Genomic DNA, 15652 nt, shown 5'->3' with positions numbered 1-15652 from the left:
GCCGCCTAGCGATGACACAAGAGGTTCAGAACCTCCACCGCGGTAGGAAACGACATGCGCACCAGCGACATATGAGCAACGCGGTGCCCACCATCACTACACAGAAGCTATCACCCCTGGGGCCGACGAGCTACGTGTCTTGAGACCTAGATCAAGCCAGCATGCTTCCCAGATTGGGCTCGCCCGACCGGTCACCGATGATCAGCGCGCGCGCATATCGTTGCCTGCCCAACCCACGCATATCCACGACATATCCACGGTCCAGGCCACCGCATACCGTTGCCTTCCCAACGCACGCATACGTCGCTGAGAGCGCCACCACCATGCACCCACGAAGCTTCACCTCCGTGCGAAGAGGATCCACCTGATGCGCCTCCTAGCCCTCCTCCTTTGGCGACCGGTGCCACCTTCACCGCCAGCGTTGGCGGTGGCAGCTGCTAGGGGTGACACGGGAGGGAGGTCTTGTGTTGGGGCGGTTGCCCTCCTTACCCACCGCCACGCGGTCGACACGGGAGGAGGGAGCGGTGGGCAAATAAGTGATTAGAGGAGGGATGAATAGGAGATACACAAATTCTAGGATTTTTTTCAATTTTATGGCGGTGCTTGTAAAGTAAAGGTAATAACTTGAAAGTAGAAGTGAACCTATACAATTCGATGCAGACAGAGATAAGAAAACAACAAGTAAAAGCGGAACGAGGTAAAGTTAACGAGAGAACCGGAGTCGGTGGAGAAGGCGCGCGAGATGTTTCCCGTAGTTCCTTCCCAAGAGAAGTATGTCTACATTGAGGGGTTGTGGCACCACAAAGGTGCCAATCACCATAAAGGCATCATCCTATTACTCGGTGAGCACACCGCAAAGGCGTATCCACATATCCACTAAGTAAGGCCGGTCGAGACGGCTAACCTTCACAAAAGGTTGTGGCACAACTCCAGAAAAAAGTGGAGGCTCCCAATACTATCAAGAGATAGCATGAACCAAATCTAGCAAATAGATGAACTCCATACAACGATCCCCACAAGACGAGATCTTGGGTTTCCAAATCCACAGAAGGTTGGAGGTTTTCGATTTTCTTGAGTAGATAGGTAGATCAGACCCTCCTCATTTGATTCTCAAAGTTTTGCTAGAAAGCATTTTGCATAGGGGTGAGAATGGCACAAAGTTCCAGAACGCCATGACGTGCTAAGGTGGAGTTGCCGCGAAGATCCGTACCACCCACTTTCGGAAATGCTGAACTTACGGAATTGATCTTACTGATGATCCTTACGAGCAGGCGTGGAGAATACTGATTTGTGTAATTCCCCTGACCCTCTGTGATTGTGGATCGTGACCCATCCGGCTGATAGCCACCTCTGCCCGTAACAACAATTACATAGAAATCATTCCGTAGATGTAGCATTACTGACCCACGTTATGGGCATCCACGCATCCTCATCAAATAGGGCCCTAGGAAGCGGCACGGAGATTTAGAGAATGGGAAGAGGTGGCGGTTGGGGTCCTCGAGTAGAAGACTCACGAGGGCCTTTTTTCGTTCAAAGTATTCTAAACATGTAATGATAGTTTTGCAGTTGTAGTGATGGTAGAAAATGAAATGGTTTCTACTTTCAAAGACCATATTCGATTCCATTGTTCAAACATATCCTGGGGAAGTATCAATCTTCCCTCAATAGTGGACCGAACGGTACTGTTAGGAACTATTCAAGTCTAACCTCATGCCTATGTTATGGCAGTTCACTGACCCGAATTGTTAAACAAAAGTAAGTTGGCCTTATATATAGAAGATAGGCCCATTTGCAAAATAAAATCACTGACTCCTTACAAGCTCACCCGGTTGGAGCTCCCCCGATGACTTGACTGCAATGTAAGTGAACTTTGAGTTAGTCAACTGTTGCATTGATTCTATTCTTAGCCGAGGACGCATAGAGAGAGCTGCCAAAAATCAGCGAGGGCGAGTGATGTAATCGTGAACAAAGAAAATTATCTCCAGTGGTTTAAATGGCTATGAATTACTTGGATAGTACATGTTTGCAGTACGAATACACAAATATTTTGTTTTTACCAACCAATTGCATAGTAGGTACGCTTTTGGAGAAGTCCCATTCGATTGAACATATTAGTTAGATGCGTATCCATCCTCTGTATTGTATTAAGCCATATCGGTAGTTCAGAAAAAAAAGTATAACTCAACATGCTAGGGACTTTGTTAAATCTTTCTTTTGTCAGGCAGAGGTACGGCAATATTGGCTCCGAGCAACAGTTCAGCGTAGAGATTCTAACGAAGATAAGAATGTATCCAATCACCTAAGAAGCCTCCCCTCAAAAGGAAAAAAATCACCTAAGAAGTTGTGCCCATGACAACGATCTAACCAAATGCATGGTCGTCATATAAATGCATTAGGCCTTGACCTGGAGCAACATGTCAGGGCAGCCCGCTCCTAGAAAAGATTTGATCACTTCGGCCCAATGGAACCTAGCTTTCTCTAACTCCTTCGCCAAACTCATTTCCTGCGCTAGTCTTGTATCATTTTCGAACATCATTCCGAAATTTATCTTTACTAGGGATGACGGGGCCACAGCATGCGCTATTACTTGGTACGGCAGTCTACTTATAAGTTATCCTCGAGCTTACGTGTTCTTGATTACTCTTCCCGATTTTGTCTTCGCCCATCTATCTATGTCTTGCTGTGGAGACTAATCGAAGTTGCCGTCATGAAAATTGCAGATTTTTGGCACGGCCGTTATCAAATATGACCAAATACGATGACTTTCTCCCTCTTGAGGACAATTTAGCTGACATGCTTACCCTCAAGGACGGTACATCGTCTACCTCTCTATTTTATTGAAGGGAATTCCTCTCCCTATCTGTATCTGACGTACTAGGAAGCATAGGCGCGTCGGCCCGCCGCGCCCGTAGATGTATGCTAGCCTTTGCTAACAATTTAGCATGTATATGGTAAATAGCTTTATATTGTAACTGGGAGGCGGAAGTTTGTGGCATCGATAGTGGTGACACAAAATAGAAGATAGTTCTTGTAGACAGAACAGAGCAAAATAATTTAACTCGGTTCGCACTGATAAAAAAATTAGTATACATTCCAGTTATCATTGCAGATATGGATATCTATTATTCAGTACAAATGTAAAAGTTATACAACACCATATGGATGGACTATTATATATGTTTTCTTTTGTTTTCTTAAAGATAACATGAGTAGATGCAAACAAACGGTAGTGCACATTCCAAAGAAAAAAAAAATATAGCATATTTGCTTATAGGCATGCAGCTTAATGTGTACCAAGCCACGAAGAGCGCAACATATATGAACCTACTACAAAAAAAGTATGCATTGTTTGCAACTGTTATCTTTCATATGGCTACATAAATGCCCTACGTCCACGAAGAATTAACAGGCCAATATTAGTTGATAGCAAGGGTATTACTATTGATTCCATTGTTTTCCTCTGGTCTCAAAGGGCATTGCCATTTTCCACATCCTGCATGAAGGCGGTTACATTTCAAAAAATGATTTCGTATGGACAAAGGGCATAACTGAAATTTTGAAAGAAACCCAACATGAACATAGCTGAAACATATACTACGTACCAAATACAACTGACTCCCACTGCAAGAGAACAATTCGCATAAAATAGGAGAGAAAAAAAGTAAGCCAAACATTTCCATGGTAGGTGGACTGCCTATGTTATTGCTAATGTGCAAAGATGAATATTTTTGTTTTCAGCGGTAGTAGTGTAACAGTGGTCATATTGACTTCTCTTACTAATGACTATTTTGAAAGGGATTAGAAAACCGAAATGTTGAGTCCTAAGATCAGATAAAGGGTACATTCAACATAACTCGTTGAACATTAAATTCAATTAAGGAAATTGGACAGTAATGATGTATTGTATTTATTTAAGGAGACCTGGACCAGAGCACAAACACATATAAGTTCTCAAAATCAAAATTACAGGGCCTGATATTCAGTCATTTGCTTCTTTATAGTCGTTGTGTAAACCAGAAGTTGCGCATCCTTTCATATTTATAGAGTAAGCAGGGAGATACAACAAAAGGTAAGAGAATTTAACAACAAACCAAAGAACATATTCATACTACTCATATGAATCTGGTATAAATACAACTATGGGGCAATAGTACCAGCAAGAGAAGTTAAGAAAATAACTGTCAAGAGATCTAACCTCAGTAACCAAGATATGTACGTCAATTATAGTGCAATAGCAACAAAAAATAGGCAAACGCTTGTGGTACCTGCTAAGCCACCTCACTTTCACCTGCCTTCAAAACCTCGACAACAATATCATCGAAAGTTGCAAGGAGATGGATAGAATGAAATAAAAAAATAAACATGATATGTCATGCTCAGTCTACAGTCGCGAATATTGGCATTCAAGCTACTGGTAAATCATGATATATTGACACATAAATAATTTCACTGGATAGGCTCTAAATTGTTGATGGATAGCTACATTTTAAGTACCCTTTGTTAGAATAGAGAAAAATGAGATATAACAATACGGAACGTCAACTCACTGTTTTCGATATCTTCGTACATACATAAACTAATGAATCATCTAGAACTGTCACTGTTCACTTACTTGGCCATTGTGTTTATCTTGACAGACAATAGTGGCTATCCATAGATGTGCATTAGACCAATTGCTCCACTGACACACAATCCATAGATAGCCCAATGAGGCGGTGAAGAGGGTTTCTAAGATTCTAGTCATGACTCGGATGGTGGTGAAGGCATCAGATGACGATTTTGTTCTAGCCATTAAGTGAACCTAGAAGATTCAAGTCTTCGTGACCCCTTGCCTGCAAGAGTTTCATCCAGGTGTTAGTTCACATGGCTCTGCAATAGAGTATATGATTATGAGATACCAATTAAAGCAGTAACAAATCAATTAACACGTGACTCTGTTATAAACCAGAACAATGAATAATCAGTTAACTTGTTTTCCAATATGATCATTAGAAGTACTTCTCTACACTCTATCATTAAAAAGGTATCTGTTCATAGAGTTCTATAATAGCGGTGAAACATATTACCGAAAAAACAATAAGGTTTAATCGGTAAATACCACACCTGCTCTAAAAATGTAAAATCTCCGGTAGGCATTCCTAAGAAGTGAGCGCATATCATTACCTTGCGTGCAACATTAAACTTGAGCAACACGCTTGTTCTTCAACTGATATGCATCGCCTTGGAACCATGGAAAGAGCTGAACATGATCTAAGAAATAATAGCAAAACAAACCATGGAGTTCTCTGGAAGAAAACAATGCTTTAGTTGATTGTTGTTCTGATCAGCTGAAGACACAATGAGCTCTCGTATATTCTCAACTTAGGAGTGGCGTCATGAGTGGTGTCGGTGAACCGATCACACTAAATTAGAGGCAAAAATAAGTTGCCATTTTCTTGCAGCAATTAGTGTTAACAGCAAGACAACCTGAAAATAGAACAATCTATTAGCACTCACAGGGTTTGGATTTGTTTATGTTATTCAATGAATTATTCTGCCACCCAAGCAAATGAAAGCGAAAGAATGAAAAAAAATGAGATAACGGAAACCAAAACCACGAAATGTGTGTGTACTCCCCCTCAAGCTCCCATATAATCTAGCGATACATCCTCCATATTAGGAAAATCACTATAACAGGCCCTTTTTGCTAGCCCAAAATCATGGAAACTTCTTAAAGGTGTAATTTCTGTAGAAATTAGCAACCAATTTGAAAGTTCCAGACATGCTTGGTTTCAGGAAAATCCATCTAATTATGCCTGCACAAATTATAGATCTTATAGCTAAGAGCAACCATCTGATTTCAGCTACGACACAGAAATTTCTTTTATGGAATCAGAGATATGTCGTCTAAATAATACTTGATATTAGAACACACCTCCTGCTTCTCTTTGGCTAGGTTCGGAAGTAGTATTCAAAGCCAGCCAGTAGCTTTGTATTTTTGAACATCCAGAAGCTGTTGAGGAGACGACGGAATAATTTGCATACATCTTGCTTGCCAAGATCTCTAAATTAGCATCGCAACACTATAAATCTCAGCTGTGATTTTCCATCACCTCCAGCCTCTAAATTCATGCACCTTGAAGTTTTTGGAAGCAATATTTGTCATAAATATTCGTAATTAGTATTGAAATCAAATATGTTTGATGTTCACGGTGTTTACCTGCTGATGGCTATGAACATTTGATCTACATGAACTTGGTGGCAGTAGATGATCTTGGAAGTGTTATTTCCTAATTAATTTACTGATGTTGAAGCCCGTAGTCCCCTTTTTGGTAGAGTACTTAAATTTCATAACCATGCTGCAGCTATTAGGCTATACGTTCATAGCTGACAATGCATACCATCCAAACTGCCGACTCTCAGTACACTGCAATGCAAATGTAGAGTGACAGGTCAGGTATACTCTATTACTTGTCAAAGAACATGCAAGAGGCAAAAACTTAACGTTCAAACATATCATGTCCAGTGGCAGATGAACAGTAAAGCGCAGATTTCAGAAAGAAAAGTGCAATACACCGCCTAGTTGTAACTTGTAACTATATACTTGGAAATAACAAAATACCATATACTACTTGCTAGAACCTGGCTTCTGCAAGAACAACCATTTAATTGGGCGACCTCCACATTGACTAAAATGTATGGATAAGTAAATCGAACGGAAGCATTAAGACCATACACACACATATGAGGAAAGAGAGAGAGAGAGAGAGGTTACAGCTCGTGGAGGTACCTGTCGCTGTGGACGGCGACTGTCTAGTGCCACCAATCCACCACATGGAACCTGCACCAATCGCTGACGGAAAGCATCACAACCACCAGGTAAGGGCGAACCAACCCGTGAGCATGAACTCCGCTGCTCCCCCGCCGTGCTCTCCTGCAGCCGCTCCATGGTGGACATCAAGCGCGACATCAGGGACCTCCATCCGCGTCGGGTCCTGTCCCATCTCCATCACCGGCGCAGTCGAATCCCCAAGCGTCCGCCCAGGAGATTTGATGGTGCAGTTGTCCAGGAGGCCCGTCGAGAACGGCACGTCTTGAGGGATCCGCCATTGAGCAGCTCGCCATCGTCGTCATGAAACGGCACACCCTCACAGGTGCACGCCATGGTGAGGATATCCTCGAGGAGGCCGACCACGGGGCGTAGCGAACCAGCGCACGGTCGAGGAGCTTCTCGATGAACTCGATGGGGATTTGGCCCGTCCGCCAAGGAGCAGCATGGCTTCCTGCTGAGAGGAGGGTGCCTCAATTTTGATGGAGTGTGCCATAGAAGGCACGGCGGAGTACCTGGTTGAGAGAGGGGCGGAGATCAGGAGGAGTGTCAAGGAGAAAGCCAATCAACCAAGGATGCTCCGTCTCCAAGTTCCAAATCGAGAGAGGGGGAGGAGAAGGCGGCGGCGACCTCCCGTGATGGCGGCAGCGATGACGGACGGTGGCGTGGAGCTGCAATGGCATCTCGGGGGGACCTGGAGAAGAAGCTGGGCACACCGAAGGAAAATCTCTATCGAGAAAAATATATGGATGCAAAATGCATGGATGGGAGGGAGTACATCAATAAGCACAATTTCTGTTGTCCAAGTTCCTATAGTTACCTGCCTGCAAAGTGTACTTTTTATCAGTTCCATGTGCCAACATGGATTATGTATATATGAACAGTATATATTAACATCCTTGCCCTTTCTTGGCGAGTTGCTTCTATATATGGATGCAAAATGTTTCTTTTTTTTTCCTTCTCTATGAGTGCATTGTATTATACTACTGTATCTTTCAAGACTGGGGGGAAAGCCTAGAACTTTGATTAATTTGGATTGAAGGGAATAAACTTGAAGAAATAAAGTAAATAAAAACCATACTTCAGGTTCCCTCTCTTGGTGGTGAGCGGCTGAACGTGAACTGTGTCTTGGTGGGACCCACATTTTGTTTAACTTTGCATAGTATATAAAATCAGAAATAACAATTTGCAATTCATGTGTAACAAATAAAAAATTCAAAAGTCATAAACAAAATACTCGGAAACATGTTGGAATCAAGAGTCCGGCCCTCGGATTTCTCAAGGTTTTTATAGATGTTTAAGCGGATGACTTAACTTTCCCCATGTTAGAACCAACGGTGAATCGTAAACTTATATTTGAGTTGTTTTCACTAAAGATGTTTCAGAATGGTTCTGTACCTCCACTTCTTAGTGGGAACTAGATTTTTTTACCACTTACAGTATGGCAGAAAAAAAAAAGGTAAAACACTGATAAATTACTTGGCAACAAGTCTTCTAAAAACGGAAACTTCATTCAACACGTTGTAAAATAGTGCTCCCTCCCCGGCACTTTTTACTACAAAGTGTACTTTAATTAAACTCTAATTATATTCCTTAATAGTGGGCTGTCGACCAAGACACCTTCACAGACACCACAGCACCATTACGAAAGTAATATACTTTTTCCTCGGTGCCATGAATAGCTGCTTCAAATGAGATTGGCATATTCCCCTCCATAAAATCGATAAACAGTGTATCATCCATCTGCACAGCCGCTACAAAATACTGTGTGAATTTCCCGGTCGAGGAGACGAAGCTATCACACTCGCATTGTTCGCAGTCTATGAAAGCATACAGATTCTTCCAAATGGCAGTGAACCCGCACATCTTTATATCAAACCCATCTCCGGGCACTTCCAAGAAGTTCATATGAATGGTTGCCTCGACGCTTCTCCGAAACATGATCAGATCAAAAACAATAGCACCATGTTCACCTTCCAGCACGCTTCTAGAGAGCACGTCGAAAGTAGCCCGTCCCTCGATTAGGTCAAAACACCCGTCAACTAAAATTTTGTCATCTGCATCACCCGACAATGCCTTTGTTCTGATATCGACTTCAACAAGGCAGTCAAATTGCATGGACATGCCTCTTTTCGGGCTCAAAAGTCGCAGATAATCGCTAGCCTGAAACTTATTTGATTCCAGAGTTAGCACTCAACATACCAACATTTATTGATAGAACTTCTTCATCCAGCATTTAAGGCAAAATTACCTACATGACACTACATATGTATATGTGGTATTCATCATGGAAAAGAGCAAGCTCATTAGTTCAAAACCATAAACGAGGTAACGAGATGTCCATCCTGCCACTAATCCTTCTCCTGACCCCAACTTCTCTATCTCTTAAAATTAATATCAGTCAGTGTGGTGTCCAGCAACAAATGACCACAATTCGTTTTTGAATCCCATGATGTAGTGTAATGGTGGGGTGACTGAGCAACTTAGACAGAAAGGTTGTGTCATATAGCTGCCTTGATATAAACACAGCTTAACAGTTGCAGACAAATGCTTGAAGAGCATAGAAAGTACGTACTTACCGAATTGATGGTGAGCGGGTCATCTCGGGATCGGTTGAAAAGATAAATGCGGCGATAATCCTCGGAGTCTCGGACCGCGATGCAACCGTACACCTCGGTTGGACCAGGGTAATCTGCCAGCTGCACCCTGGTAGAGAAGATTTGGAGCATAGGGCACGGCTTGTGAAAGCACCGTTGCTGCCCAACTGTGGATTGGTCACAACATTGAGTATACCTCATAGGCGGCAAACAAGCTATTAATTCAAAGGAAATGAGCAGCACGATTAGTATAACAAGCATGTAGACAGAAGCATATTAAAACGTAGCGAACTTACTCTCGGAGAGTTGGTTCATTTGGTAAGTCTGGTGCCAGTAAAGGTCACCCACATGTCTTCGATGTCTAGACGACTCAGGGAGCACGCTGATGTTGGGCCAGTCGCGGGGTTTGGGTGGAACACCTAAGGCATCTCTCATCAAGTTTAACCTCTTGGCAGGTTCAACGTTGCAGACACTTTGAACAAATCGTAGCACTGATATGAATATTAGATTAGTTAACGAGTTGAGCATGTACAGGCTGATAGTACTTGTTGTTGTTAGAAGATGAGAAAAGTAAAATAGATATGAGTTTGAGAGAATTCGTACCATCAGAGGGGTCTAGGGGGGTGTCCTCCAGATCACCGTCTTCCCCCTCTTCCTCTTCCTTGTCCTCCTCGTGAGAGAGAGCCAGCTCAGACATAGCTCGAGGAATTCGTAGATCGGTCGAACTTGCGCTAGGAAATTACTTGGATTTGCAAAAACAATTATGGCTTCTGCAAAGAATCGATTTGTTTTAGAGGAAACACGAAATATCTCTACGAACAGATGGATCGAGAAGTCGTCGCCTGGATCGGTGTCTCCACCGCCGTCTCCGTCTCCGTCGCGTCGGCTCAGCAGTTGAAGAAAATCTAGAATAGCAGCGACTCTGGATTAGATCTTGGGAGCAACCCGGTCAGACTGAATCGGTTGCGCTAGGATCAGCAGAATCTTGATCGACTTGCCAGGGCGCAACTATGTGATATGGAAATCACGGATAGGGGGGCAAATTGATCGGAGATCCGTACGTAGCTCGGACAGAACAACCGGATCAATCTGGGCGCGACAGGGGAGCGTCGGCCGGGAGTTTGGCGCCACCGTAGCTAGGACTCGGGCCACTCAGCGCGTGGCCGGAGGAGCCCGATGGCCGCCGCACTCTGCCCAGCGGCAGGCGGGGAGAGGGGCGGAGGCGCGGGAGGACGCCAACCGGTGAGCAGGCGGCTGCGGAGTGTGAAAGCGACGGCGACGGCGACGGCGACGGGGGGCGGAGCCTCGCCGGATTGGGCGAGGGCGGGGCGAAAGGGAGCAGTCGGAGGACCGGGACAGAGAAAGCTCAAGGCCACGTTTGGTAGCCTGGCTGCAATCTTTGGGCCGTTTGGTTTTCTCAGCTTCCCGCGTCGTTGTTGCACTTGGAAGACATACGAATCGGATTTTCCCAGCAAGCTACTCACAACTCGCACGAAGCTGATGCAAAAGCGAATCTTTCGCTGCACGAGCAGAGATAGGAAGGGAGATGGCGCGAGCTGTGGCGCGCAGCGGTGATGGGGGCGGGAAGGATTTCATCACCTCCTGGCGCGCCCCCTTCTCTATTCCTACCACCTCCCTCACCACCAGTTCGAATCCTCCACTCCCCACCCCCAGTTTCATGGTCCATCTCCCGTCGGCAGGAAGGTAATCGGCGCACAGATCTCCAGTCGGCGACTGCATCTCGGCTTCATCTTCTTTCTCCTGCAACACTTCTTCACTTTCGGTGATGACTGTAAGGAATCCCTCGCCCCGGTTGCTCGGTTATGGTTAGATCTTGTTTAGGAGTTGTCAGATCTGCCTAGGGTTTGATATTTGTGGTAGGGTTAGTCCTAAATATGGCGATTTATCATGATGTTGGTAGGGTTTGTGTTGGCCACTTTTTCCATACTTGTTTGTCCCAAATGGGCCGATTTAGCATGATCTTGCTAGGGTTTTGTGATGCCCACATTTGATGTGTATTGCTTGTCTGATTTAGCAGGATGTTCATCTTGTTTCTATTATACACATTAGCCATAACTTTGTTACCAAGTAGTTTCACCTTCTCTGTACTACGATATGTTTAGGACTCCTTCATTGATGACTTTAACCAAGCCCTTGTTTGCATTGGAGACTTCCAGATCTCGTCGCAAGTTGCGGCTTCACAACCCAATATGCTGAATTATTTAGCTGCGGGAAAATCCAATTAGATATTTGGGAATTCCGATTCATTATCCGAGACTTTCTAGAGTCGATTGGAAAATGGTGGAGGAATGATTAAAAGTTAGATTAAGTAGCTAGAAAGGCAGATTACTGTGCCAAATAGGAAGATTAGTCTTTATCAATTCAGTACTAAGTAATATGTTGTTGTACATGAGGTTCCAACTTTCTAGAGGAGTCTTAAAACCATTGGATTACTTCCGATCAAGATTCTTCTGACAAGGGGATAGTGAGAAGCGTAAATACCGATAGGAAAAATGGAGCTTGCCACCCCAAAGATCAAAGATGTAATAACCCATAACATAGGAACAACGAAGGGTAGATTTAAAATTGGGATGCGCATTTTATTGCAAAACGAGGGAAATTTTCGCGCCTTATTGCATAAAAACCTAAGAGGGATCGAGGTTCTCTCTCATTGCAATTAGGGTTAGGCAATGTGAGGTTAAGAATTTTGACATGATCTCTTTTGTAACTTGTTGATTTTGGGAGATGATTTGAATTGACAATTCATATTTGGATTAAAAAAAAGTAATAGATAAACAAGAATATAAATGAATGATGAATTCATAGTTCAAATCACATCATAATTCAAATCATATCATATATATTTACATAATTCAAATCACAATATTTATACACAAATAATTCATAAGTAAATGATACATTTACAAATAAGCTCATAAGGAATACTTGAGCTTTATTGATCATACACACACATACATTGTCTTTACAATATTCATCATACAAGAATTGGATGAATAATAAATAAAATAAAAATAAGATTATAAGAATTTAATCATATACTAAAACCTAAACTAAATGTCTTGAAAAGGAATTGTCCTTGGATCATCTTGAGCATTCCAACCTGCAAATAAGAAAAGAACTAGGCAGGGTGTTAAAACCAAGTGTCCAGGACACTTGTCAATTTCCAAAACTTGGCCAGAACCAAGATAGGCACCAGCAGACCAAACCTGAGCCAATGATGGGCTCAAGTTTCATCAAAGGAACACATAGCTCACATAGCTGATGTGCACCCAACAGCAAGCCAAGACTATGTCTTAGTCACCAAGCCTTGACAGGCTTGTGTGTCACAGCCAGAGAAGAACCATCTGATGGTATAAAAGGAGTAGAACCACCAGAAACAACTCACCAGTCGACCAGATAAACATTCACCCAGCACAAGCAATGAACAGTGCATAGTTCATCCCTGTTCTTGCTCAAGAAAAGCAAAACCAACCACTAAAACCATCTATTCATCCAAATCAACCAACCAAAACCCAACAGAGGCATGGGAACTTACGCAAGATCATCAGGAGCTAGGAGGAGCAGGACAAGTAACTAGAAACATCAAGCAACAGCTCAACAGTAGCTGAGCATAACCATCTAGGAGCTGGAACAAGGTATAGCAAGTACCTGGAGAAGATCCAGTGGATCCAATCCATATTATTGCATGACACAAGGCATGAGATGAGCAGATGCTCATGGGGTTGTCATCACTTGGTGTTGACCAAGGATCACTGGCAGAATTGGAGCAGTTAGTAGCCCTAGATCATCTAGATACTATTCCAGTGCAAATAAACAAGCATAGATGCACAGATAGCACCAGTAGAGGATCTACAGGTACTAGAAGCTACCAAGAACTACCTAGTGAGATCCTAGCCAAGCAAACCATCAGTTAACCCTATATTTATTCACAGGAAAGCAGAGTGGCATTCATATCATGTATGATACCGTGCAAGCAGAGATGAGTAGCCAACAAGAACTAGGCAAGCTGTGTGAGCAACCAAGCAGTAACAAAGCTATTGTGGTCACATCAACCACTAATCCATCCATTTAAGCCAAAACTATAAGTCATCATCATCCAGAAATGGATTCAGACTTCATATAACTCCAAATTGATCATGGAGATATCAAATCATGCACAACAATGTATTTAATCAACACTGCATAAGCAGTTCATCCATAAATAATCCACCCAAGCACACATACAAAGTAATCCATGCATGAACAATGCAATAGTATCACTGATAGGCAACAGCAGCACACACACTTGAACAACATCAGCTAGAGCAAGCACATGTCACATCAGTAGCTAGTAAGCCACTTACATAGCCAAGGATTAAACCAGTAGCTAGCCACTAGCATCTGATTGAGCAAATGGATCAATTAGATCAAGCCCTAGGCATAGCAGAGCATCACAAGCATGCAGTGATCCAAGAATTGGATCAACTGAATCATACACAAGACATAGGTGAGCATCACTGACACCACAAGTGTCAGCAGTGCTAACCAGGGTCAACAGCAAGACCATTAGCAAGCAATGGCATAGCATAGAAGTCTCACTGGACAGAATAGGATGAACAAGTACCTGTAAGCAGATGAACAAGGACTAGTAAGCCATTAAACAGCACATGGACATGAACCAATAGGATAAGCCTAGGGCAGGGAACCAGCAAGAACTACTTAGGCAATAGCATAGCAACAGTAAGCAAGGATAGGCTAGATCAGGGCATCAGTAGACTTAGGCAGCAAGCACAGCAGCACCGCATCGGCATCATACACATAGGGAGCAATATGCACAGCTCGAGTAGAAGAGGAGGATGGAGTAGAGGAGGTAGCAGAAGCAGAGGAGGAGGTTACCTGGCAAAGATCATGGAGGCAATCATGGCGGCACGGTGGCATGGCCGGCCACGACGGCACCAAACCGCGGCCAGGCCAGTGCCAGACCACACACCGCCAGTGTGGGAGGCGACGACCGCCCATGTGATGCAGATCGACGGAGATCGCAGAGGAGGAAGAAGGAGTCAGATCGACGCAGATGAGAAGGTGCGCCATCGCGCGCTGTGTCTATTGAGACCCACAGCGAGCCCTAGCACCGCCAGAGTTGGCCGGAGCAAGGTGGCGGCCATGGCGGCGGCGACATCGCCTCGGTGTTGCGGGAGGGCTAGGGTTTGCGAGCGAGTGAGAGAGAGAGAGGCGAGTGAGGGTGGGCCGACGTGTTCGGTTCCCACCAAACCGTTTTGGGCAGGCCTAGGTGGCTGGCCAAACGGGCTGCCTTAATGGTCTGGCCCAATTGGGCCAGAGGGGCATTTTAGTCTTTTTTTTAAATAACCTGTGAATTCTACCAAATTCTAAATAATGAAAAAATACCTCTAAAAATCCAAGAAAATGGGATCGATGAACTAAAATTATTCTTAGCAAGAATAAAATAAGAAATAGAATTTACAACAAAAGTTCAAATTTTGAAATTTTTGAATTTAATAATGAACTTAGAATTTTAAATTTGCAATTTTCCTTGGATTTAAAAATCAAGGAAATTCCAAATGGATTCAAATATTTGTTATTAAAATGTTTTCAAAATAAATTCTATTATTCCAAGTCTTTTCTTTTAAAGATTTAAGATTTTCCAAAAAGGAAATATCTCAATATTCCAAATTTCCTTTTATTTCCAAAAAAGGAAAACTTTATTATTTCAAATCCTTTATTTGAAATAAATATTTTCCAAAGGAAAACTTCTATTACTCTTAAATCCTTTTCTTTTTAGAAAAGAAAACAATGTTAAAGGATTTAAAGAATTTATAAATTACTGCCAAAAGCACAAATACTTAACTCAACCCTAAAATCTTAAATCTGGGGTAAGGGTTTCAACATGAAATAATACACCCATGCATGCATCATTTGGATTTTATAACATTGTCCTTAATGGACAATGATGCTTCTTTACAGAACCCGAGGTCCAGGTTCCATCCAACACATCGAACTGCACTATCTCGCAGTCACCAGGCAAGTTAACGCTTGCTCATGTCATCTTGATTATTTTATATCAATTTACCCGCAAAAGTACTATACTTATCATTCCTGCATTGAAAATCAAATGTTACTTTTCCAATTATGAATATGACTATATGGTGGGCAATGGAACCATGGTATGTGTTGATATGGTGGAGGTTCCATTGCAAGGGTTCTATTAATCTGGGACTAATCACCAATG

The 15652-nt window shown here is 43.0% G+C and overlaps 1 protein-coding gene across 2 annotated transcripts; it reads right to left on the bottom strand.

The window, feature by feature from the left end:
* Positions 1 to 3245: 3245 nt before the first annotated feature.
* LOC124648970 lies at positions 3246 to 10370 on the bottom strand. Of its 2 annotated transcripts, none has more exons than XM_047188652.1 (10): positions 10009 to 10352; positions 9702 to 9896; positions 9388 to 9620; positions 7439 to 8971; positions 6770 to 7323; positions 6200 to 6406; positions 5915 to 6115; positions 5164 to 5466; positions 4196 to 4832; positions 3246 to 3493 (listed from the first exon to the last, which is right to left on the bottom strand). In XM_047188652.1, the coding sequence occupies exons 1-4, from the start codon at positions 10100 to 10102 to the stop codon at positions 8402 to 8404; spliced, it is 1092 nt and encodes a 363-aa protein (XP_047044608.1). In that variant the 5' UTR covers positions 10103 to 10352; the 3' UTR covers positions 3246 to 3493; positions 4196 to 4832; positions 5164 to 5466; positions 5915 to 6115; positions 6200 to 6406; positions 6770 to 7323; positions 7439 to 8401. The 2 variants fall into 2 exon arrangements, 1 of the variants encoding a protein (XP_047044608.1); XR_006986491.1 differs by lacking the exon at positions 3246 to 3493 and adding an exon at positions 9060 to 9290 and having other exon boundaries at positions 3844 to 4832; positions 7439 to 8977; positions 10009 to 10370.
* Between the last annotated feature and the right edge of the window lie 5282 nt (positions 10371 to 15652).

Source organism: Lolium rigidum, chromosome 4 (assembly GCF_022539505.1).
Source record: "Lolium rigidum isolate FL_2022 chromosome 4, APGP_CSIRO_Lrig_0.1, whole genome shotgun sequence".
Taxonomy (NCBI): domain Eukaryota; kingdom Viridiplantae; phylum Streptophyta; class Magnoliopsida; order Poales; family Poaceae; genus Lolium; species Lolium rigidum.
Note: the sequence above shows the minus strand (reverse complement) of the source record. Positions and strands in the feature narration are given on the sequence as shown.

What these genes read in the sequence shown, in the direction of transcription:
- LOC124648970 (XM_047188652.1), bottom strand. Translation starts at nt 10,102, where the DNA reads ATGTCTGAGCTGGCTCTCTCTCACGAGGAGGACAAGGAAGAGGAAGAG. An exon ending in CCCCCTAGACCCCTCTGATG is followed by an intron (nt 9,897 to 10,008) that starts GTACGAATTCTC and finishes TATTCATATCAG; the next exon opens with TGCTACGATTTGTTCAAAGT. An exon ending in AATGAACCAACTCTCCGAGA is followed by an intron (nt 9,621 to 9,701) that starts GTAAGTTCGCTA and finishes TTGAATTAATAG; the next exon opens with CTTGTTTGCCGCCTATGAGG.